This window comes from Mustela putorius, unplaced genomic scaffold, assembly GCF_011764305.1.
Source record: "Mustela putorius furo isolate JIRA1106 unplaced genomic scaffold, ASM1176430v1.1 tig00003875_pilon_pilon_pilon, whole genome shotgun sequence".
In the NCBI taxonomy this organism is placed as follows: domain Eukaryota; kingdom Metazoa; phylum Chordata; class Mammalia; order Carnivora; family Mustelidae; genus Mustela; species Mustela putorius.
Window position 1 is genome coordinate 11,677,887 of NW_025422026.1, and position 24,328 is coordinate 11,702,214.

General features: G+C 47.8%; 1 protein-coding gene and 1 long non-coding RNA gene across 2 annotated transcripts in view; one reads left to right on the top strand and one right to left on the bottom strand.

Annotated features, from left to right (window-relative positions):
• RGMA (repulsive guidance molecule BMP co-receptor a) overlaps window positions 1–7,298 on the bottom strand; it is a 44,775-nt gene extending 37,477 nt beyond the window's left edge. The window contains exon 1 of the mRNA XM_004774147.3: window positions 6,963–7,298. Within this exon, the coding sequence (XP_004774204.1) occupies window positions 6,963–6,976 (14 nt within the window). The 5' untranslated portion in view covers window positions 6,977–7,298. The remainder of the gene's footprint in view (window positions 1–6,962) is intronic.
• Window positions 7,299–8,613: 1,315 nt separating this feature from the next.
• LOC101689389 lies at window positions 8,614–22,618 on the top strand. Its single transcript, XR_200921.3, has 4 exons — window positions 8,614–8,757; window positions 16,731–16,845; window positions 20,309–20,460; window positions 21,642–22,618. It is a non-coding gene; the product is annotated as an uncharacterized LOC101689389 (long non-coding RNA).
• The last annotated feature ends 1,710 nt before the right edge of the window (window positions 22,619–24,328 follow it).

Here is a 24,328-nt window from a genome sequence, read left to right on the forward strand (position 1 = left end):
ATTAGAATAAGAGTCTCAATTGTGCACCCGATTCTGCCTCTGTCTGTGTGGAAACAGGGGGGACTTCTGCAGAATTCCCCGAGGATGCGTGGACATCCTTGATTACTGGGTGGGTTCTAAGTGCACTGCTGGTAACATTCAAGTTCTGTTGAGCGACCACAATACAGCAGAGTTTCCCACGTAACTATTGAGTGGTCCCAACTGTGTCGTGGAAGCAGCCGCCTTCGTTTCATGAGTGAGGACACAGACACACTGGGAGATTAAGTGACTTGTCCAAGGTCACTAAGAAGATCAGAGCAGGGAGAGCCCCAGACCCTGGCCAAGGGATGCCAAGTTCAGTGTTCCCCACCCCAAAGTACAGCTGCTTCCCAGCTTTTTCAACTGGGGTTTACTTTCTTTCCTGTTCGTCCAATAATACACTCCATTTGTATAATAGTGGGTTACGTGTTAGAAATGAGAATATGGGGGTGGGGGTGCCTGGCTGACTCCGCTGGTAGAGCCTGTGTCTCTTGATCTACGGGCTGTGAGTTCAAGCCCCACACTGGAGTGGAGCCTACCTTAAAAAACAAAACAAAACAAAAAGAATGCAAGAAATGAGAATATGTTTAGAGATATGCTGCTTTCTGGAAATAAATTAAAAATCTTAAAATATTTTAAGAAAAGAACAACTTCCCTGAACGATCTACCCCAGCCCTTTAAAGACTTAGGAAGTTGAAATAGTTACAGAACTCCTTTCCTTTCTTTGGGATACTAAATGGTATTTTTAGGTCAAGTTTTCACAGAGTGTTTACTTGGATGCAGCCTGTGACTGACAAGGTAAATATGACACAACAAGATGTTTAGTAGACCTATCTAGACTATCAATCAAGCCATCCACACCTTGTCTCAAATTCTAAGCTGGTGGGATTCTGCCCCGACAGGCTGGTCAATGACCCGGAAAGGGAAGGCTTGGGTGCCATCTTGGCTTGGGTTTCCTTTGTCCTTGTTGACTCTTGGCCAAGGCTCGGGGGGCTACATTCTAACTAGGCCTGTGGAGGTCTGTGGAATCTGCCAAAAGCATCCATTTGCTCATAAAGAAATCAGACACTTGGGAGTTTAGGGATCTCAGCAGAGAAAAATAAAAGCAAGCTAAAACCCTCACAGTGGGGAAAACGGTGGCATCTGGCTTTTCCTTACCATATTCTCTTGAGATACTTAAAGATACAAAGCCCACCATGCTTCCAGATAGGAAGGGAAGCATTCTGAAAGGTGAATATCAGACTGTTTTAGCTGCACCAAAGGGTGTGAGACAACATAAACGAATGTCCCACGAATCCCTTGTTCTGGTGCAAAATGAGCTGCCCACCTTAGCAGGGAGGGGTTCTTAGCAGGTGTGGACCTTTGAGGGGGTGCCGTCGTGAACCTCACAGTGTCTCCAGGTGAGCTTGGTCTCTAAGCCCTACATTTCTCATTGCTTTGCCTCTCTTGCATAAATGGAAACCCGTCTGAGAAAATGCAATGGTGTTACAAAATCTATTATTTATACTCTAGCTCTTTCTATACCGGATATTAAATTAAATGGAAACGAAAGTGTATTATACACCCAGATTTCCAAACAAACATGAATTCTTACTGTTTCCAAAGTACCAGTTGTTTTGAGGAAACCCTGCCGTGTTTATGATTATGAGAATGAGGTACGCATTTCCATGTGCTCTTCTGTTACAAAATCTGTCAAATTAAGTGGAGCCCTGGGTGCTGGGTGGCAAGCCACAGTTCAAGGGCGGACCACAGGAGAAACTGAAATGGAGACATTTATAAGTCACAGATCCTAGAGGATGAGCAGGGCACACCTGGAGGGGGCAGTGGAGGGGGCAGAGAGAGACCGGACTAGGGCTCAAGCCTTTATTAGGGTGCATGGGTCCAGCGTTGGAGGGTTTCTGTGCTAAAGCTAGATTGGTCCATTCAAACCAAAGGAGTGGTCTTTGGTGAACCCCAGGGGGGTCTTTTTCCAAGGGGTGCATCAAGGACAGCTCTGGGAGGTGGGGGAGACTGTTCATCACAAAAGCCATTGGGGAAAGTTATTAGAACTTCCATCTGCTTGGGACTGGTAGCTGCTGTCCAGGGCATGCATTTACATGGGGGACAGGGGTGGGGGGAGGCTATGACCAGTCTAAGACCTCCCCCTCCACATACACATACAAGCAATGTGGCCAAATGAAACGTTTGCCAAGGCAGCAGCACCACAGAGTGGCTTCAACTCCCAGCGGTCCGAGGGATGTATTATGATAGCGGTCTGTTCTCCAGGATGCCAGGGTCAGAAGCTGAAAATGCACCCTGGCAGTGAATTTCCAAGTCACTTTTGCCCAGCAGACGTTTTTTCTGAGCTCCCCCTGGCAGCGGGTAACCAGCAACATCTTATGGTGGCAGAAGAGGATCAGATTTTGAGAGAAGGGAGGAAACTTTGTGGCAGCACCTGGAACAATGAGGTAGCCTGGTGTTTAATATTTTATTTATTCATTTGACAGAGAGAGAGAGAGATCACAAGTAGGCAGAAAGGCAGGCAGAGAGAGAGGAAGGAAGCAGGTTCCCCGCCGAGCGGAGAGCCTGATTCGGGGCTCGATCCCAGGACCCTGAGACCATGACCCGAGCCGAAGGCAGAGGCTTTAACCCACTGAGCCACCCAGGTGCCCCGGTAGCCTGGTTTTTAAAGAGCTAAAGCTGGGAAGAGACACAGCAGGGCACAGATGAGGGAAACGCATACAAGACTACCAGGAGACTGAACTCTGAAGCTGAGTGTCTGCGCTGTGGCCACCAGGGCTGATGACACAAATGTTTAGGAGGCCAGAGGGTGTGCTTTAGGGTGTTTCCCCCTAAGCGCCTTTCAGAGACATCAATCAAGAGAAAAGTCTTCAACATCCTAAAGAGGATGAAAACTGTGTGCGTCCGTCTTCAGAAGAACAGTGTATGAAGAATAAAGGGATGATACCAAGGCTCTTCTTGGGGACTTGGCCAGAATATCTCTGCTCCCAAGGGCAGAAGAGCTGAGCATTATCAGGACCCAGGACAAACAGTTGCGGTCAGCCAGGAAAGCTGCTGTGGAGACCTTGAGAAGGAGAGTCCCCGGAGATGGAAAAATAAAACATAAGTAACAGCCATGAGGGATAGTAAGCACTAAACAGGGCCTCAAAGATACAGATCAGTAAGTTTGTACTCACATCTGCTAATCTCTGCTCTGCCCTGTGGAGGCCGCAGAACCTATAGGAACTGGCCTTGATCCATCAGATAGCTGACAGATTCTTTTGTTTTTAAGTTATCAAGGGCCAGATTTTTCAGACTCTGGCAAATTTAGTATCTTTTTTTTTTTTTACAGCGAGAGAGGGAACACAAGCAGGGGGAGTGGGAGAGGGAGGAGAAGGCCTCCCGCTGAGCAGGGAGCCCAGTGTGGCTCGATCCCAGGACCCTGGGATCATGACCCGAGCTGAGGCAGAAGCTTAACAACTGAGTCACCCAGGTGCCCCAAATCTAGTATCTTGATTCCATAAAGTTCCTCATCTCGTAGTGTTACTTTAAACAAACAACTGAAAAACCAGAAGTAAACTCAGCCGGTAGCTTTGTTATTTTTTCCTGCATCAACGGTGTTTGCTACACTTTAATTCTTCACTTTAGTAATCTGGATATAATAATGTTATAAGTCAAGTTAGTACAAAGGGCATTTTTATATTCATCAAGTAACAGTGCCTTGAAATTTTTAAAATGAGACTACACGAGATATTTGCATTTACTTTGTTACAAAATTGCTGCCCAAGTTTCAAAATGTCTTCTTACTGCCCTTAGAATTAGAAAAATTTCACCTGTCAGCACGCATTCTTGCCTCCTGACCCCTATGATCTAATAGGATGCTGCATTTTCTATTCCTAGGGTCACACCTGGCTGAGAAACTGGGCATCTTTTTAAAAGATGTTTATTTGTCACCAAGGAAACGGACTTCTGCCTGACCTTGGATGCACACACACTTGGGTAAGTGTAGTCCTTAGGTTTTCCACGGCCCTGTTCATTGCTCCTTCGTAGATCTGTTGGTCTGAAAGGAAGGGAGGCTGACACGGGACTTATCATTCGGTCAAAATAAGAAAAACGGGAGTGTGTCCTTTGAATGGGGCTGGATACCAGACAGGTGGGAGAGCCTGGAGCCTCCCATTTTCAGGGTACATTTATGTCAAGTCTGTCGCATGAATAAACAATGGATGTTGTTTGAAAAGCAAAGCCATTGTCCTTGAAGAGCCACAGAAACACGGAATGGCTAGAAGTTATTTGAACTTCGGGATGTTGTAAGTCAAGTTAAAGAACAGGGGTCTTTCTGGAGGGGTGCCTTTCCATTTCACAGAACCAATGGATTCAAACGAGCCCGCGCTGGTTTCTGATAATTCCAGTTTGCTGATGCTCTGTTTCACTTGGGTTTATCCCCGTCTCTTTGCCTGGATGGCAGACTTCTCAAGAGATCGGTAATCAGACCTCCTAAGGCGTGACTGAATTTGGGGGCCGGGCTTGGTAGAAGCCAGTGCTTGGATATAATTCACTTGGTAGCACTGTTGAAAGTGAAAGGGCACCTTCAACTCGCAGAACCTGGGCTCTACCCGTCTGGACCTCAGTTTCTTTAGGGAAATGGAAATGCCAGCCCCTGTTCTGGTGAGCATCAGTACAATGATGGCTTGAAAAACTTCCTGTCCCAATGTCAGGGATGCTCAGTACCTGTTCATTTTATTATGCATCTCATCTAAGAATTCCTGTATTTGGCCCCACGTGGGGTGGCCGAAGGGCCAAGTCAAAGGTCCTATAGGACCTGTAAGACCTCCTATCATAATAGGAGCCCCTCCTGGCTGTTCTGCGTTACCATGCACACTAAGGGAACAGCAGTCATGCCTTGCAAGGGGTTTCTTAGCAAAGGTCAGAGAAGCCCTCCTTGAATAAGAGGCCAGGTTACCGTAAGACCCTTTTGGTCACAAAGCTAGTTATTAAATAAACACCTGCAAAGGGAGAGACAGCATGGGGGGGGCAGATATGCACCCCCCCACCACCATTCCACATGTCTATTTGGAATATAAGCACCTGTCTGTCACCTGGGAAAGAAAAGGTAAGAGCAGGGCTATTGCGAAAAGGGATCTGGGACCTTCCTCCCCAGCACCACAGGAAAGAGGATTTCAACAGGGCAAGGGTCTTCACCACCATGCTGCTCTTCAAGGAACCAAGGTATCCTTTAGAACAGGGAGAGCTCAGCTCATTGCTAATATCATCCGGCCTGGAAGGTGGCAGCAAAAACCAGCCACAGAGAATGTGGAGCCCGCCTGGTGTGTGGGTGCCCCACCCAGAGCCTTTGTCCGTGGGGCTTGTCACCTAGCAAAGTCAGCCCAGTGGTTCACTGGAGACCATATCCCTTATAAAGGGGGCTTGCTTCTTACCTTCTGTGGCAGTGGAACATCAGGATACCCTTTGAGTTGTGTTTTTTAAAATGCCATTTTTGGTATGCTATCCCTTCCCTGCACAGATCGCCAGGAGGCCCTTTCCCACTGTCCTTCAGTTGCCCTTCCCGCCAATTTCTTTCCTAGGGGTCATGGTTCAAGATCCGCCCCCAAATCTCCCTTTATGATGCACTGGAGAAGACAGCAAAGTCCGTACATCTTGTCTTTTTTTTTTTTTTTTTTTCTTCTCTTCCCCTTTCTTCTGAAATAGATGCCCCTTAGTGGCAGGCAACGTTTTGTGTTTTTGTGGGCGGACCCTCCAGCCAGATGGGAGGTGACAGATCTCCTCGAGGTGACAGCCTGCCTCGCAGGACAACCTGTAATTCTGTCCCTTGAGCTTGGCTTGCTTGGCTTGCTGAGCTGGGGGTCAGGGAGGCTCTCGCTCAACCCGACTCTAGATCCGCGCGTAACTGCTCTTCCCGGGAGGGCTCCTCTGGCCTCCCGGCCTGGCGCTGGAGTCTCCTAGTTTTGAGAACACCCAACTTCATCGCCTAGAAGGAATGCGCAGCTGGCCAGCTCCGCTAGGTGGCGCGATTTCCCCTGCTCCGCCCGCCAGACGCCCGACTTAGAAAAGAAATACAATCCAACGCCTCCCGAAACCGCACCACATAATAGCGACTCGCAGGCTCCCATTAAAAATCTCAATCTGGGGGAATTGATTCTGCCTCCGAGCAAATCTAATGCAATTACACTAACAGGATGCAATCTGGAATTGCAACCGAGCGTCCCTTACCCACCCGCGTCGGCCCTCCCCCTAAATACACCTGTACCCCTGCTTCAGCTAGTTCCCTGGCCTGAGCCACCGCTCGAGCCGGGCGCGGAACAGTCTCTGTGCCCGCCCGCCGGGCCCACCCGCCCACTTGGGAACGCCGGGGCCACGCGGGAGTCCGACCCCTCAGCGCTGAACCCAAGCCCCGCACCTTCCTGCGCGCTGCAGCTCCCAGTGTCACGGACCTGTCGGACCCGAGCCCAGAGGGTGCAGCACCGACGCGCCCGGGGGCAGGCGCATGTTCCGCGTCCCTGCAGCTGGCCTAGGCAGCCAGGCGCGGAGCAGAAGTGGGGAGCCCGGCAGGGGTTCGCGGCGGGACAGCCCTCTGTCCGGCTCCGTCCAGGCTGCGCCGGCCGGGCGGTGCGGCTACCCGGTGAGGAGGTGACCGCGAGGGAGAGAGGGAGCTCCCAGCCCGCACACAGTGGAAGAGACGCTCGCCGGGTCTGTCCAAGCACGCGCGCTGCCGGCGGCCCGGGGAGAGCATTTTAGCGGAAAAAAGAGCAAATGCTAAACCACAAAAACTTTACCGCTGCCAAGACTAAAGCGATCGAGGCGCAGCAAAGCTCCAAATCTGGGCAAGACTGAAGCTAGATGAGACGCGGGGCCGGGGAGGACCAGAGCAGTGCCGTGGCCCCCGCAATTGCGGGAGGCTCCTCGGGGATGTCAGAGCCGGGTCCGCCCCGCTCCCGGCCCGCGCTTACCTTGGCGGCTGCATGAGCCCCTGCGGCCCGCGGGGGGTGGCGCTGGCGGGGCTGCGGGCGAAGAGCAGGGTGCCGGGGCGCCGCTCGTCGGCCCCGGGGCAAGGTGGGAGGGGCTCGGCAGGCGCTGGTCCCCGCCGCCCCGGCCGGCTCAGCAGCGGCCCGGGGCACGCCGCCTGCTCCCGGGCTGCATGCCTGCGAGCGCCTGGAGGGGCCGGCCCGGGAGCCAACGGCTAGTGCTTCCCCAGCCCAGCGGCTCGGGCAGCGCAGCCCGCGCTCGGGAAACAACTGCGGAGTCGGGCTGCTCCGGCCAGCCCCCTCCCTCGCCCGGCCCCCGCCCGCCGCCGCCGAGCGCGTAGCGAGGTTCGTTTGCGCGCTAGGGGAGGGGGCGGGCCAGGCGCCCCGGGCGCGGGCGGGGGGCGAGCGCGGGCGGGAGGAGGTGGGGGAGCGGGCTCGGATGGCCCCGCCCCGCCGCGGCCCCACCCTCCCGCACCTGCACGGGTTGGGGGGCAGGGGTGGGTGGCTGGGTGCACACGCGGTGAAGTCGGGACTTGCCGAAGTGCACCCGTTGTCACGGGGAGGTGGGGGCGGGTCGTAAGGGCGGCGACCCTCGAGGCGCCTCCAACTTTCCAGATTTCCCGTTGGGATGCTGGGAGGGCATGTTTTCCACCTTCAGTTCTCTGCTGGTCAACGCGGGAGTTGCTCTGAGGTTTCTGGAATATAGTCACGTCCAGAAGAAACGCCTCTGCTCCCTGCGGAGACGCACCTTTGTTCTACTGAGATGTTAGTTTTGTCTAAGATTTTTCTTTAAAAGAATTTATACACATGTAATACCTTCCTGTGTACAATTCTACACAACTCGGGCGTATCTAGAGTAAAAAGAAGAGCGTATCCCATGCCCTCCCCACTGCAGCTGCTTCCCAGAGGTAACCTCGGGTCAGAGCGTGATCCTCTGCGGTTCTCTCCAGTCCCTGCTTTTACATGCAAACGCACAGACTGCAAGTGAATTCTCACGGGCTTTTCAAAAGAATGTTTCAGCCACACAGCGCAGGCACACACTGGGAGGCTAGCGGTAAGTCCCCAGAGGCTTCCGGAGTCCCCTTGCAGTGAACAGCACAGAGCCACCCAATGCCGTGTGCAAATCTGAAACCCCAGCTGGGGCATGAAGTCAGCCTAAACACACAGCTCACGCCCAAATTAGCATTGCACGGTTAGAGAGATTTGCCAGTGCGTTTGAGACAGGGTTATGACCTTCCCGTTCCTCCTGAAAACAAGCTGTCTTGGATTATGATACGATGAGAATTCGGATTTGCACAATGAAAAGGTATCCTCCGCATTAAAACACGATCGTTATTTATGCATGCGGTCTCGAGGGATGTGGGTTTAACTCAATATTCTGCGTTTTATTGGCCAAGTGTATTGAAATAATCTATGGTGGGGAGGTACATAAAATCCATTGATTTAGCAGGAAGGGATTAGATACTGGGATGGGCAGTTTCTATAATTAGTTCTGACCTTGGGCAAGATATTTAGCTCTGCTGGGCCTCAGTTTCTTTAGGTATAAATACAGGAGTTTTGCTCTGTGTGTGTGTGTGTGTGTGTGTGTGTGCACGTGTGCGTGCGTACGTGTGCGCTGCAGACCTAATAGCGAATAACTGATCCCTTCCCCGTTCTCATTTCAGCTCAACTCCAGTATCTCTTCTTTAGGGAATGGCTCTCCCAGCACCCCATGCTTTTCCTGACAAACCCTGATCTCACTCCGTGATTTTGTGTCCTCTAGGATGACCTTTCCGTAAGTGTAAGTATAGGTCTCTCCCACTAGACTGCAAGCACTGTGAGGAAAGGTCCTCATCGGATCTCCAGTGTCTGGCACATAATAGAACGCTAGAAGGATCTCTGACCATCACCCGGATGGTGGATCTCTTATTACTCTTCCAGATTGCTTGACATTGATGTTGGTAAAGCATCTATTAAGTGGAAACATCTCATTTTACAGTGAAGCCTTTGGAAAGTACCCAGCAGGGTTTTCCCATCTTGGGGGACCAACAGTTTCCCTGTCTTGAGAAAGGGCAGATAATTCTTAGCTCAACCACAGGCTGTGGAGACAACCCACTGTTATTTACCTTGATGAGCGGAGGCTCCTGTGGAGAAGGCAACGAATATTAATGCTGCTCATTAAGTATTTGATTAAGTTGGAACCATGCATAGGTAGTCGCAATGCACACATGAGCGCTCAGAGCTAAATGAGGCCGTGGGGTGTGTTTATGGCGCGAATTAACAAATGTACATGCTTTCAACGAACAATCTAGAAACATTCCTAATAGAAAGCTCCAGGGAATGCTTGTCTTTCTTTGCTGCAGAGAGCCTGAATTCCTTAAAAATAGGAACAGGAAATAGGCTAACCTGGGTTCAAGTGCTAAAAAAAAAAAAAATAAAATAAAGAAAAAAAGGCCATGAAGAAACAAGGGGTAGGGAAGTGAAGGCAGTGAGGGTCTAATTCAGAGCAAGAGTCATGTCTGTGTTAGTTTCTCTCTCATCACCCATGCACAGGTTAGAATCTGGCCTTATAATTGTATAGGAAAACGGGAGAGCTGGGGCTCCCATCCTGTCTTGGCCACTGTTTCCTCTTCCTCTTCTCTCTCTCTCTTTAATCAGGGATATGTGCAGTGGCTGGTTCCCCCTCCATGCCCCTTCTGGAAGCCCCGACTTTGTGCAGAGAGCTTTCACCTACAGAAAAGTGTACAGCGTCAGTGGGGCCTCCGGACTGGAGCAGGAGGAAGGAGGCCCCATGCCCAGTGCAGGGAAAGTGGGTACTACCAGGGCATGGGGGCAATTTGCTGTCTCTGGCTGCTTCAAATGGGGGGTGGCGGCTGCAGGCCGAGCGGGTACCCTGGGAAGGTGGATTCCTGGTGAAACCCATGAAGGGATTCTTTCCCGCTGACAATACCATGCCAAGTAAATTGGAAGGACTCTTCACTCAGGGTTGGCATTGGGGGCTGTGCCTTTGGATGGGGGGATCACCCCATTATGGGTTCCTGGGTAAATTGCAGTTTCAGAAGTAAACGGGCAGCTTATAGGAGAAGCAGGTCAGAAGCTCTCATAGGAGCCTGTTAAAGAAGGAGGGACTGGCTGTCCCACACTTGGCCTCAGTAAGACGTCGGGAGGGAATGGGTGCTGGAGACCTGTTTGTTCAGCACAGACCGGAAGAAGCCGTGTAGGCTGGACACATCTCAGGCATTATCTGCTCTTATAAATCCAGCATGCTTCGTGTCCGGGAGCTCTCCACAGCGAGTGTCGTGCTCAACCCTGTGGCAGGCATTTACTTAAGGAAAACAGCCTCTCCCCTTCATATACTTGCAGTCTGGTGCGAGACAGGAAAGAGGCTGAGAAGGTCTCCATGGCTGCATGGTGTGGGCGGGATTGTGCGTGCCTCAGCAGCCCTATCTGATCTCTCTTCCTATCTCATTGTAGTAAAACCAATGCTTTTGCAAGTGTGGCTTGAAGGCCCATTTCCCCACCTTCCCTTCCCACCAGATCGTGCTCAAAAGCCCCCATGGATGCTTAGGGCTTGACACTGCAAGGTAGAGGGGAACAAGAGACAGAAGGAAAGTAAGTACAAATTCAAGGTCATGGGATTTAGAAGGTAGGTGTATTTATTGCTAGTTGGAAGGATTAGGAAAGTCTTCACGGAAGAGGTCTCCCTTGAGATGATCTCTGATAGATGGATTTGAGTTTAGTGTGGGGGCGCATGGGAAGGAGCGTGAGAATTCCGGGGGGAAGAATCACATGAAAAAGGCATGGGGATGGGAAAAGGTCAGTAAGTTCAATAAGGAGTGATTAAATCTAGTGCGAATGTGGGTCCTGGAGGAGAGATGTGATAGGGAAGGGAGTTGAGGGCTGTATCGTGGAGAACGTTGGTTGCAGAATGAGTAATAGGGAGCCATCGAAGGTTACTGAGCAGAGGAAGGATGCAGATAAAGCCTCACTTTTTGGTAGGTCAGTGGAAGATGGTTTGGAGAAATAGGAGGTGGGAGACCAGCAAAAGATCCTAATAGTCTTGGTATGATGTTATCAGAACATGACTCAAGATGCTGAGTGTACAGGGAAGTAGGGGCTGATGGAGGACCCACATGCTTCACTGGGAGCTGGAGGGATGTCAAAGTATCAGAGGGAGTAAATGCTCATTACAGAGACTGGGAAGTCATGAGGACAAGCTTGGAAGGAGTAGGTGTGGATGGCCATCAGACCGACGGTCATGGTCTCAGCATTGGAGGGAGCCTCAAAACTGTCCTGAGGGCATTACTTGATTTTCCATATTTGATATTATGGTCATGGGTTGAAGCCAAAAAAAATCCAGTGCCTGTGCCCATCATGAAAAAAAAAAAAAGCCTAATGAATTCACTGTTGCTTTTTATAGCTTTTTTTCCTATAGCCCAGTTGTTGGCTGTGTAACGGTAAGGACCATAATCAAGGCACACGAGGATTATTTTGTTTTTGGTTTTGTACTTCGTTATTGTTAAGAAAGTGGATGGGGTGCCTGGGTGGCTCAGTGGGTTAAAGCCTCTGCCTTAGGCTCAGGTCATGATTCCAGGGTCCTGGGATTGAGTCCCACATCGGGCTCTCTGCTCAGCAGGGAGCCTGCTTCCTCCTCTTTCTCTCTCTCTCTCTGCCTGCCTCTCTGCCTACTTGTGATCTCTGTCAAATAAATTAAAAAAAAAAAAAAAAAAGGGGATGACCAGCCTCCAGAACAGAAAGCACATAAAGCAGTCCTTCACTGTTGTGCGTGAGCTTGGACAGCAGAAGAAGGTGACTGGAACACAGACTTTTCCATGAGGCCTTGACTGTGCTTTGCTGGCTGGTTTAGCCATGAGAGTAGTTGGAAGGTTTGGGCAGCCACAGTTGCAGGAGAACAGCTGGGATGTGGTTAGCGAGCATATCCACCCGCCCCACAAGAACACCCGCAGAAGCCCGTCCTTGACAATTTAGAAACCTTGAGGCCAGCTGGCCTGCTGCGTTCCTTCATGGCTACTTGGCAAAGAAGGCAGGCTTGCTGACTTCTTTATCTCGAGGCAGGATCGGCTTGGGTTTTGTTTTGCAGTCACTGGCTCAGTGCCAAGTCTGCCAGAACATTCTATATGAGCTATAGATACTTCCTCCATCCTCATGACGCTCTTTGAGGTGGGTGTCTTTCTAGGGAACTGAGGTTTAAAGAAGTTTCGTGAGTTGAACAGCACGTAGTAGAGTCAGGATTGGAATCTGCGTCCATCTGAATCCCAAACTGGTACATTTCTCACTACTAAGTGTGTGCCCCGCCTTTTCCTTCCCATCCTTTCTCCATCTTTCCTGATGGCCTTATGGAAACACCTATGCTCACCACTGTGGGGAACAGGTTTTTACCCTACTTTCTGCAGTGCTGCGGAAGCTGGTGGAGTATGACTGTATTGTCACCTCCAGCCAAAAGTATCCAGTGTCCACAAGGCAAGCTCTGTAAGCAGATTGGTTTCCTAGTGGACTCCGGAGAGCTTTGTCACACTTGTGAACCATGGAGAAGCGCAGGGAGATACTGGGTTTATTTTAGTATTCAGTGGAACTTACCAGGAAGTAACTGAGTCACACCTATTTCAGGGGAACTTAACGTTGGTCTCTAAATTTGGAACCTGTGGGAAGAAGCGCACAGTCTGATATAAATAAATTGTCATCATGATCGACTAGGGTGTTTGGCTTGCTCCCTGACAAACCCACCACGTTTTTGAAAAGTAAAATGATTTATTAACGTATGAAAGCCAGAGCCCGTGCTCCCCAGAAGCTGGTCTTTCTGGAACAAACCCAGTTCAATAATAATAATAAATAAAATTGGTCTTTTCCCAGAAGATTTAACAATAGATTGGAGGATTGTTAAGTTTTGCTTTATCAATTGTTAAGCATTTATCAAGAAAGAATGTAACACTTCAAATATTTTTATAAATAATTGTATGTAAAAAATTTCTCATGCATGGAGGTCTTGTTGATTTTGGTTTCCAACTTAAACTGGCTTTATTTATTTATTGTTTTTTAAGATTTATTTATTTTAGAGAAAGAGGTGTGTGCAAGGGGGCACACAGAGAGAGAATCTCAAGCAGACTCCTCACTGAACCTGAGCCCAACGTGGGGCTGAATTTCATGACTCTGAGATCACAACCTGAGCCAAAATCAAGACTCAGATGCCCCGGATGCGTGGGTGGCTCAGTGGGTTAAGCCTCTGCCTTCGGCTCAGGTCATGATCTCAGGGTCCTAGGATCGAGCCCCGAGTTGGGCTCTCTGCTCAGCAGGGATTCTGCTTACCCCTCTCTCTGCCTGCCTCTCAGCCTACTTGTGATCTCTGTCAAATAAAATAAAAATTGTTTAAAAAAAAAAAAAGGAAAAAAAAGATTCAGATGCCCAACTTACTGAGCCACAAGGGCACCCCTAAACTGGGTTTTGAAGGTACTCCTAGGAGTGCATGAGGCATGGACTCTGTTCCACAGAATAGACACGTTCAGCCATGGACAGGAGTAGGGAAACTCAAGGGTCTACCTGTTGTCTGGAGGTACTGTTTGAGGGGCTCAGTTAGTGTTTAATGACAGAGACCACTGGTATTTAAAATAGATGGATCATGTCGAGGTGATGTATCAATTAACATAAGGCTGGAATGCTGTACCAAGAAACCTGGCAATGGTATGACTTAAAGATTAGAGTTCTATCCTTCCTCTCTCACACACCCAGGCTAGGTTGGCTTTCCAGGCTGGAGGCAGGCTCAGGGCCATGTGGTCATTCAGGGATTCAGGCTCCTTCTGAGTCATTGTTCCACAACCCCCGCAAAGACTTACTGCGATCTGCCTCATTGAAGCCGGCACACTGCCAAGCCCGGCTTGCAGCCTGCAGGAAAGAGAAAGGGTGTGGAGGAGCCACACTCTTCATTTCCTCTAAGACTCCACTGGAGAAAGTTGAATGTCCATACCAGCTGCAAGGGAGGCTGGGAAATTAGTGTGGATAGGCGGCCATTGTTCTCCTTCCGTGCAATGAGGGAGCTGAGATTTCAGTGCTTAACTAGCCGTATTTGCGGGTCAGCTAGCAGCTGGATACATCTCGATGATCCAGCATAGTGGAGAGGAGGACAAGCTTGCTCTGAACCCCAAAGTCCTGGGTTTGAATCCTCGCTCTGCTGTTCTGAGCTGGGAAGGTCACCTCATCTCTCTGAGCTTTGCCTGTTTCCATGGCTGTGCCCTCCTTACAGGGCCGTTGGGAGGATTGTAACACAGCAGGTGCTCAATGACCTCCCTTGCAAGGAATGAAAAGCAGCTGGAGGTAGTTTGAGGAGAGGAAGACTTAGTTTACGGGGCTGATCATCCCACAAAACCCGAAGGCAGGGCGTATGGATGAACCTTGGCAGGGAAGTGGAGCTGGAAGCATCTGGAACAGGAGGGACGAGGGGGAAGTCCTCCGAGTCACCCATCCACTAGCAAATACTGCTGGTACTAACCGTATCCAATTTCTCTCCATTGCCACGTGCCCCTCAGGTCCAAGCCACCCTGAGACCTGGCGTGGACGATTGCAGCAGCCCGGGTGACCTGATTCCCTGCCTCCATCCTTGGCTCTTACATTCGTTCTTGCACACAGCAGCCAGTGTGAAGTTTAGTAACACTGATGAGATCATACCTCCCGTTTGAGACCTGCAGTTCTTCCCATAGCATGTAGAAAAAATTCCCAGCTTCTTACCCTGGTTTAACGATCCCCACATGATCCAGCTCCAACCCCCTCTCTGTCTTTATCTACCATACTGTCCCTCCTTCACTTGGCTTTAGCTACATGGTCTAGCTAGGTCTGACCATGTTGTCTAAAGCTCAGTCCTGCCTCAGGACCTTTGCACAAGCTGTTTTTGATGCCTGGACCACTCTCACTCCTTTCTCCTTCTCTTACTGGCATCTCAGTTTAAAATTCAGAAACATCTCTGTTATGTCTCCTACTTTAATTCCCTGCCTAGCAGTTTCACACTATAATAATTGTCTCACTGACTTTTTATTGTTGTCCAATCCCCAGGCCCCATCACTGCAATAAATGCAATCTTTATGAGTGGGGTGCTATCTGTCTTGGTCTTTGATGCATTCTTCTTGCTTAGTAATATTTATTGATTGAAATGATGAATTAGGGACACCTGGGTGGCTCAGTTGGTTAAGCAGCTGCCTTCGGCTCAGGTCATAATCCCAGCGTCCTGGGATCGAGTCCCACATCGGGCTCCTTGCTCAGTAGGGAACCTGCTTCTCCCTACTCCCTTCTGCCTCTGCCTGCCATTCTGTCTGCCTGTGCCTGCTCTCTCCCTCTTTCTCTCTGATAAATAAATAAAATATTAAAAAAAAAGAAATGATGAATTAAGCAAAAAAAAATACACTCGCTATTATTTTTTTTAAAAGATTATTTATTTATTTGAGAGAGAGAAAGAGAGAGCACTTGGAAGTGGGGGGAGGAACAGAGGGAAAGGAACAAGTAGACTCCATGTTGTGAGTGCAGAGCCTGACACAGGGCTGGATCTCATGACCCTGAGAGCATGACTTGAGCCCAAACCAAGAGTCAGATGCTTAACGACTGAGCCACCCAGGTGCCCCTATGTTTACTATGCCTGAAACTCTTTTACAACGGAACAGTATATTTTGAACTGCTTTCCATTTCAACAAATACACAACTACCATCCTGTTACCCTGTAAGCGTCCCCTGTTCTATCACTTAGGTATACTGTAACTGATTTCATCAACCCCTTCTGTTGGGGTATTTATTATCTTTTTATTTTTATTTTTTAAAGATTTTATTTATTTATTTGACAGAGAGAGACACAGTGAGAGAGGGAACACAAGCAGGGGAGCAGCAGAGGGAGAGGAAGAAATAGGCTTCCCGCCCAGCAGGGAGCCCAAAGCAGGGCCTGATCACAGGACCCTAGAATCATGACCTGAGCCAAAGGCAGACCCTTAACAACTGAGCCACCCAGGCACCCCTCTGTTGGAGTATTTAAAGACCATCCTTTCATAAGGATATCTCTGTATATTTGTCATTATTTCCTAGAATGCATTTGTGCAGGTGTTGTGATGGAAGATATGCAGGTTTCTGAGGTTTGCTAAGTGGAGAAAAACTGACTTCTAGAAAAATTGTTTGTACTCCTTCTCTGGGGTCAGCTTCCTCAGACCCTAGGACACAAGATCGACTGTAACATTATTTTGTCAATTGGATACACTAGACATACATGCACTATATCACTCATTGAATCTCACTGTTTCAGTTCACATTTTTAAAAAGTTACCAGTTGCATTCACTATTTTACATCTATTTATGGGCCCTTTGTATTTCCGTCTTTTATCTTTCCTGGTGGCCTGTTCACCAGCTTGTCCCTTTTCAGAATGAGCTTCATCTGCAAGTGCTGTTTCTTGATGATCTTTTTCCTCATGTGCCCTCAGAGGCACACGTTCAGGTGGAAGAACATTTGCAAGGAGGAGGGAAATTGATTCCGGCCTGGCCCGCCAAGCTCCCGAGAGGCCCTGTCCTTCCTCCCATTAGAATATAAATTGGCCATGGCTGATGCTGCTGGAAGCAATGCCCAAAACGTGCATTTGCAAAGAAAAGCCAACAGTGACTAAGAGGCTAGGCTTATATAACCTGGGTCAGGGGTGTGTCCCCCCTTGGGAATAACATGGGGCCTTCCCTCCTGGTGCAAAGCTGTGGCATCAGCATCTTCATCCGAATGAAGGCTTCTATTTCTCCATTCTGCAGGTCTGTGCGGAGCCGTGTACACAGCGATCCGATGGGCATCCAGCGCAGACTACGTGGTGTCCAGTGATGCCTTACTGGGTCTTTGTGGGGCATTTGGAGCGACTAAGGCTTGGTGGTAAGATGAAAGCAGGCAGCCTTCCTTGCACAGTGGACCCAGGAACAGGCTATACTGCAGAGCAGGCTGCCCTTTGGGCCAGGCCTCTGTCACCCCTGAAGTCAAAGATTCAGACTTAAGTTGACCTGGGAAACCCATCCTTAAGGGGTAAATAACGGCCTCGACTTTGGTTGTCTGTCCGTCACGCTTCTACTCTTTCTCCAGGGAGGGGATGGATTTCAGAAGAGCCAATATATGCTCTTACCTACGTTTCCCAGAGTAGCTCCCAGCAGAACATCGGGGCCCTTGAACCCACTGCTCTTTGCTGAGCAATGATGGAGATGTAGCCTGGGTCCCTGCACACGGCAGAGGGAGGGGCTTCTGGAGCAGTGGTTGGCTTTTCAGAAAGCTTGAGGTTCGTCGTCCACTGCTGGGCTCTTTCGTACTCGGGAGGGTTTCTCTTTCTGTGTGGTGTGTTTGCATACCTATATTTGTGCCCGAGTTCAAGTGCTTTTTCTTAAAAAGTGCTAGCAGAAAGTAGTTCTTTTAAAAATATCCTTTCTTTCCTAGGGGTGCCTGGGTGGCTCAATGGGTTAAGCCTCTGCCTTTGGCTCAGGTCATGATCTCAGGGTCCTGGGATCGAGCCCCGCATTGGGCTCTGCTCAGCAGGGGGCCTACTTTCCTCCTCTGTCTGCCTGCCTCTCTGCCTACTTGTGATCTCTCTCTGTCAAATAAATAAATAAATAAATAACCTTAAAAAAAAATCCTTTCTTGACACAACAAAGAGCTAAAAATGCATATATATTTCTCCATTTTTCCCCCTGAAAATCTGTGAACTCCCCCAAATCATTGGCTCTACAGATTTCAGGGAGAGGCTCTCCATGTAATTGTGCCTACGACATTCTGTGTTAACGGGAGGCTTGGGGGACTTCTTGCATTAAGCCTCAAAAGAATGACACCACCTCCTTTCAGTTGCTGAGAAGGCCTTTTCCTTACCCAGGGTGGGAACTGGGGCACCTCCATCACTCTGGGGAGGGGCAGTGATGCCAAATTCCGGTGGGCCCCCGGGTTGGCACAGATGTGGGAGGTGGCACAGGGTGTGTGGTGGGGGTGTGAGGTCCTTGGATCACAGGCCCGAGAAGATTCTGGAAGGAAAACTGAGGAAGCAGAGTAAGAGCGGTGTCTTCTCGACGACTCTCTCCCTCTCCTTCCCTACCTCCCGGCTTCCTCAGACGGCTTCCCTTTAGGGATCTCAGGGCCTCCAGGGAAATTTTATGCAGCGGAAGTTAACTTGCCTGTTTTTAAATAACCAGGGTCTGGACATCGGATTTTTAATTTTAGAAAACTCCAAAAATAAGGCATAAAGACAAATATAAGAAAATCGAAGCTTTCCAATTTTTCCCATTGTTGGAAAAGCACGATAAGGCTTTCGGAAGCAAGAGCTGGAAAACAGAATCAGCTAAATGGTTGCAGAAGGACAGCAGGCAGGGGTCCCCTTGTTGTCCCCTGTGTCATCATCTTTGCTAATTCTCAGTACAGGAGACTTCAGGGGACTTGTTATAAGATAAGAGCCCAGTGTCGAATTCCTGAGACAACAGTTCCCTCCGGTCTACAGTGAGATCTTGGATCTGACCTACGGCTTCCGTGTCACAAAGACTCAGTGATTGCAACAGAGCAGGCCGAAGCTTGTCCTCCCCACCGCCCCCCGCTCCCTCCCAAAGAGAACCTCAATTTCTTTGCAATTATATTTAAGCAGCCATTTTATGAGATGCCAGAGGCAAGGCTGGACTCCATAGTCACTGTGTTTTGGCCAAGTCCAGTGCAGGCTGTATTATACGTGGACAGGTACAGCCCGGTGCTTTGGGGCACTGAGTCAGTCCTACGGAGACCCCATGATTTGCTCTTCTGCCTGTCTTGGTGTTTTCATACTACAGAGGTGGGGGTAGTGGTAGGGGGTGGAGTGAGGGAATTGTGCTTTTGGAGAACAGTAATTCTACCGTCTTTATAAAGGCAGCAAAGGAAATCTCGCAGCAGGTGTGGGAAAAAGCCCCTGGGGTGCACAGCTGGCAGCATTTTCGCCCGAGGGGTGAGTGGGGCACGGAGGGGGTCCAGGCACAACTCAGAGGGGATTGGCCCTGGGGAAGGTGGGCTTCTGCAAGAGGTAGTCTGGGCAGGAGGATTCTCAAGTTCAGCAGGAAGGTCTACAGCCACCTGTTACCTACAGAGGAACTGGTGGGAAAGCCTGGGGGCAGGCGGAAGGGCAGAGAGTCTCCCAGGGCAGCAGGTGGAAGGTTGCCTTCATTGAAAGAATATCTGGGGACCCCAAGGGCGGGGGCTTCAGAGCAGTGGAGACCCCTTGTCCCCAAGGAGACGAACTAGCCAGAAGTCACGGCCACTTCTAGATGATTAAACATTCTGTATGCTCTTACACCAGTTTGAGAGATTTTCTTATCTCCCTGAAAAGTAGTCATAATGGAAAAATCTAAAATTACATTTTGTAAACAGATCTGTGAAATTATAACCCAATCTACCTATAACTGAAAAATAACACTTAGGTGTGTGAGGGGAGTCATGTGCTCCTGGAAATTCTTGGTGTGCATGTGGATTGTTGGGTCCTCTGCAGCGGTCCCCAGATGCCTGGGGTCCTCGGCCTACCAGGGGAACCAGTAAACTAGAAGTTCAAAAAATCAGGTCCCTCCCCTGCAAAGTTTAGTGGAGGAAATTGAGGAGCTTACAAATCCATGTTTTCAGCCCAGGTTCAGTCCTGATTTTGAACACTCATATCCAAATGCTCTGAGTGACCTGGATGTTTCATAGGCAAACCTCAACATTGCCAGACCGAATTCTATTCTGGATTCCTCTGTCTTCCTCGGCAGGAAGTCTCCTCCCCGTATCTCACTGGTTGCCATGTTTGGCCCATTTTATTTCCTAAAGCCTTTCTGGACTCCTCCAAGCCCACCCCTCTCTGTCCATTGGCTTCCAAGGCCCAGCTCAGGCCCCCAGTGGCTGTCACCAAGGACTATGGGAACCCCTTCCAATAACAACCCTTCAGAAGTGCCCATTTTGCCACTCACTCCCGTGCTTAACACCTCACCCCATGAAAAAATGCTCAGCATCAGTCGTCATTCGCAAAACGCACATCGGAATCGGGAGACACCACTACACACCTATCAGGATGGCCAACATAAAACCAGGGACATCACCAAATGCTGGTGAGGACACACCCAAGCTACATCGCTCATACGTTGTGGGTGGGAATGTAGAATGGACCAGAGCTCACAAACACATTCTGGAAAACCGTTGGGCAATTACTTAAAAAACAAACAAACAAACAAACAAACAAACATGCAACTACTAGAGACCCCAGCAAGGGCATTTCTGAGCACTTACCCCAGAGGAATAAAAACTCATGTTCACCCAGAGCCCTATCCTCAAAAGTTCAGAGCAGCTTTATTCGTAATAGTCCCAAACTGTCCTTCCATAGGCCAGATGTCCCTTAATAATAGGTGGTTAAGCAAACTGGGACACAGCCATGGAGCGTACCCAAGAATGAGAAGGAGCCAGCCGCTGAGACCTGTATCAGATTGGATGCACCTCCAGGAAATGATGCTGGGTGCAGAAGATCAAACCAAGAAGGTCTGTATGAGTGAGATGAAGGTATGATTCCATTCACATGCCATTCTTGAAAGGATACCATTTTGTAAATGGAGGACAGGGGTTTGGGATGGGGAGCAGGGTTGGAGGGGTGTGGATGTGATTATAAAAGAGCAGCATAAAGGATCCCTGTGGTGGGACTGTCCTAGCTTGACGGTGGTGGTGGATACCCAAACCCATTTGGGCAGTAAAATTGCACACACACACACACATACAAGTAGAATGGGGGAGTCAGAATACATTAATTGTACTAGTGTAAATATCCTGGCTGTGATATTGTACCAGAGTCTTACAAAGAATTACCAGGGGACAAACTTTACAATAGGTAAAGTATAAGGTTTTTTCCTTTTATTTTTTTTTTTTTAAAGATTAAAAAAAATTTTTTTTAAAGTAATCTTTATACCCAGCTTGGGGCTTGAACTCACAACCGAGATCAGGAGTTGTATGCTCTACTGACTGGAGCCAGTCAGACACCCCAGAAAATTTTCCATATTATTACAACCATGAATCTATAATGAGCTCAATTTAAAAAACTGTTAAAATGTGAAAATGTGTTTGTGTTAAAATGTATGTAGGTGGTGAAATGTACGTAACAGGAAATTGACCATTGTAGTCTTCTTAAGTGGTACTTCCAGGCATTTAGCACATTCACATTGGTGTACAGTTATCACTACCGTCCGTCTCCAGAACTTCTGCACCTTCCCAGCTTACTCTCTGTACCCAATAAAAGCTAACTTCCCATTTTTCCCTTTCCCTATACACTGGGAAGAAACACTAAACCCTCCAGAGCATCTCACCATCCACGGCACGACCTTTCTCAGTGACCTTGATCTGCCCTTGTTCCGCAGGCTCATCTGCCCACGGTTCCCTGCACCCTGTCTTGCTTTATCTCATCCTTGTCGGGATACCTCCTCTCCACCTTGCAGATTCTATTTCAGGGTCCTTCTGAGGTCTGGGAGGAGGCCAGTGTGTTTGCACAGTGATACCTTTTTGTCAATTTGCAAAAATAAAATATTTTCATTGCAATCAGGAGCCACCTTGGGCATGTCCCGTCCTTGTCCCTCACTGCCCCTGCCATACCTAAAGTTGTTGACTACTTCCTATGTTTTATCTGTTACATGTTTTCTTTTCAGGTTGGCTAAGCTTGGATTTTTTTCTTTAAGGAATTTAAGTGTCTTGAGAATCTCTGCCCATGATGAAGCTGTTCGAGCCTTGCAGTGTAGGATGTGTTGAGAGCTCCAAAATATATTTTCGAAGACTTGGAAGAGGAGATTGAACATAAATGAGAAGCATTCAAAGCTTACGCAAAAAAGTTGATAAACCTTCAATATGCATTTTTCTTAGAATTTGGAAGGATGCTTTGGAACATGTCAATAAAAGAAGTGAGAAAACACAGACTCCTAATTTGGATGAAAATGAACCTATTGTGTCGTCTTTAAATTTATTAAAGAACTGAGAGCAGCATAAGTGTACAGAAATTGGATTCCCATGTCGTACGCCCAAAGTGAATGTAACATGTGGTCAACTCTACTCCAGTGAACTAATATAAAATAATAATGGGAAACCAAACAAAAAAGAGCTGAGAGCAAATTAACGGATTATATACAAAATGTAATTTAAAAAAACATGAAATTGATAGAAATCATTCTGACGTTAAAGATTATGAAAAAATTTTAAAGATATGTCAAAGGTAGAAATTCATTAAGAGAAAGATATTCTCTTTCTAATGGAAGTGATGACTAAGCCCTCAGATTTTTTGATAACTAGATTAGTTAACTGAAAGGATCAAACATTTGTACACATTGGGAAAAGATAGAAGTTTCTTGCTGATTTGCACACAAACATGGATATCAACAATATAATTTAAACTTAAAACACATAATATAATGAGGACATCAACAGCAAAGTGGTTAATGAGTTTCATCAATTCAGAGAATTTGAGGACAGCAAGATGAGTCACCGCCCAAGAAAACTCGGAATACCCTGAAATCTCACAGCTCATATATAAACCTTCAGAGGTTTTTCTCAGTTTTGACAACAATCCTGAAATTTACACAGCCGCCCCAGAGATTAGCAAGAAGTGCAAAGAATTGGTTCTAAACTGTTAAGAATAAAAATAAAATTTCTATCCACCATGGGAGAGGAAGGACAACATTATCCATTTTCTCTGTAAAAAATATTGCATTGTTTTAGGATGGGGCAATCGAAGAGTGGGCAGGACAAACATATAGGGATGAAAGTATTGCAGAGGTGAATCAGGCAGATCATGAATGAAATTATTGTGTCTCTTTCTTTCTTTCCTTTTGTCTCTTTTCTTTCCTGCAAACTGTAATGTTTGCAGTATTTGATCAACTTTTTAAAATTTGCAGTGTGGTATTTTCTTGTGCTAAGTGAATATTCATTTTGGCACCTAATTTTGTGTTCATAGATTTGTATCTGAAAGACACTCCCCAGATGACATGCGCCTCAGGTCCCACAAAATCTGGATCTATGCGCACTGCGCTTCTCTGCTCACCGCGCTTCTCTGCTCTTCTCTTAGCTGCATAACCGCCAGGCACGTTCTAAGACTCTTGTCTCATGTTGTCCTTCCTAACAGTAAAAAAGCAAACCCTGAAAACCTTTGCATATGTTTTTATTTTCCCTACTGTAAACAGTATCATATGATGGACAAGGATACATACCCAGGCCCCTGCTGGCTGGGTTTGAATTCCAGTAACTGGCCTGGTAGCTTTGTGACCTCAGGCAAATCCCTTATGCTCTACAACTCAATACTTTCTTCTGGAAAACCGGGATAATAGTTACATTCTTAAAATATCATTGTGATGGTAGTGATTTTAAAAAGTCTGGCATGTGTTTCCAGTATCTAGCAAGGTATCTGTCAGAAAGCCTGGTACGCAGTAGGTGCTCTATAAAGGTCAGGTTAATTTGAATGTGTGGACTGGTTGCAGTGTGGCTGAGGCCCATGGCTTCATAGAGTGTGACATTTTGTAAATTCATCTCTTTAGTCCTGGATTTTGTGAATATGAAACAGTGGTTTCCAAATTGAGATCTTCCGAGTTCCAAAATCCTGAGTTAGTAAACATAAAATAATATGTGATTTTATTACCTACTAAAGTGAACATTCAGGGAAGCTCAATTTCAGCTCTCTTGACAATTTCTTGGTTTTTGCTCTTGACTCTGATTCTTCAAATATTTTCTCTAAGCAAGCAGGATATAAATAGAAACAACATCCCAATTCCAGACTTTGTGATCACAAGCTCATGGTGATCTTATTATTAACAGTTGTCCATCTTTAATATCCTTATTTTCCTCCCCTTTAGAAGTATCCATAGTAACTTGCATTTTTATAAATCTCTAGATTCGGGAGGTATGTGTTTGTGATAGGTCATTTTGCGTGTTCACTTGGCTAGGTTATGGTGCCCAGTTTGCCCAAACACTAGTGCAGGGTACTTTTTAGACACGATTAACATTTGCAGTCAGTTGACTTTCTTTATTTACCTTTTTTGAGTCAGTTGAGTTTTAAAGAAAGTACCTTCCATGATGTGGGTGGGCCTTATCTAACCAGTTGAAGGCTACTGAGAGGAAGACGGGTTTAGCGATAAGAAGGCATTCTGCCTCCCCACCGAAACGTAGAAACCCTGCTTGAGTTTCCAGCCTGCTGGCCTCCCCAGCAAATTTTTTGCTAGCCCCCACAATCATGTGAGCCAATTTCTTAAAATAAATCTGCTTGTATATATCCGGTTCCATTTCTCTGGAGGCCGTGACTAATACAGCACTCAAACAGGTCAGCTCCAGACATAGGAGGAGCGTGCATTCATTCTTTGGTTCATCTACACAGTAATAACTTCTA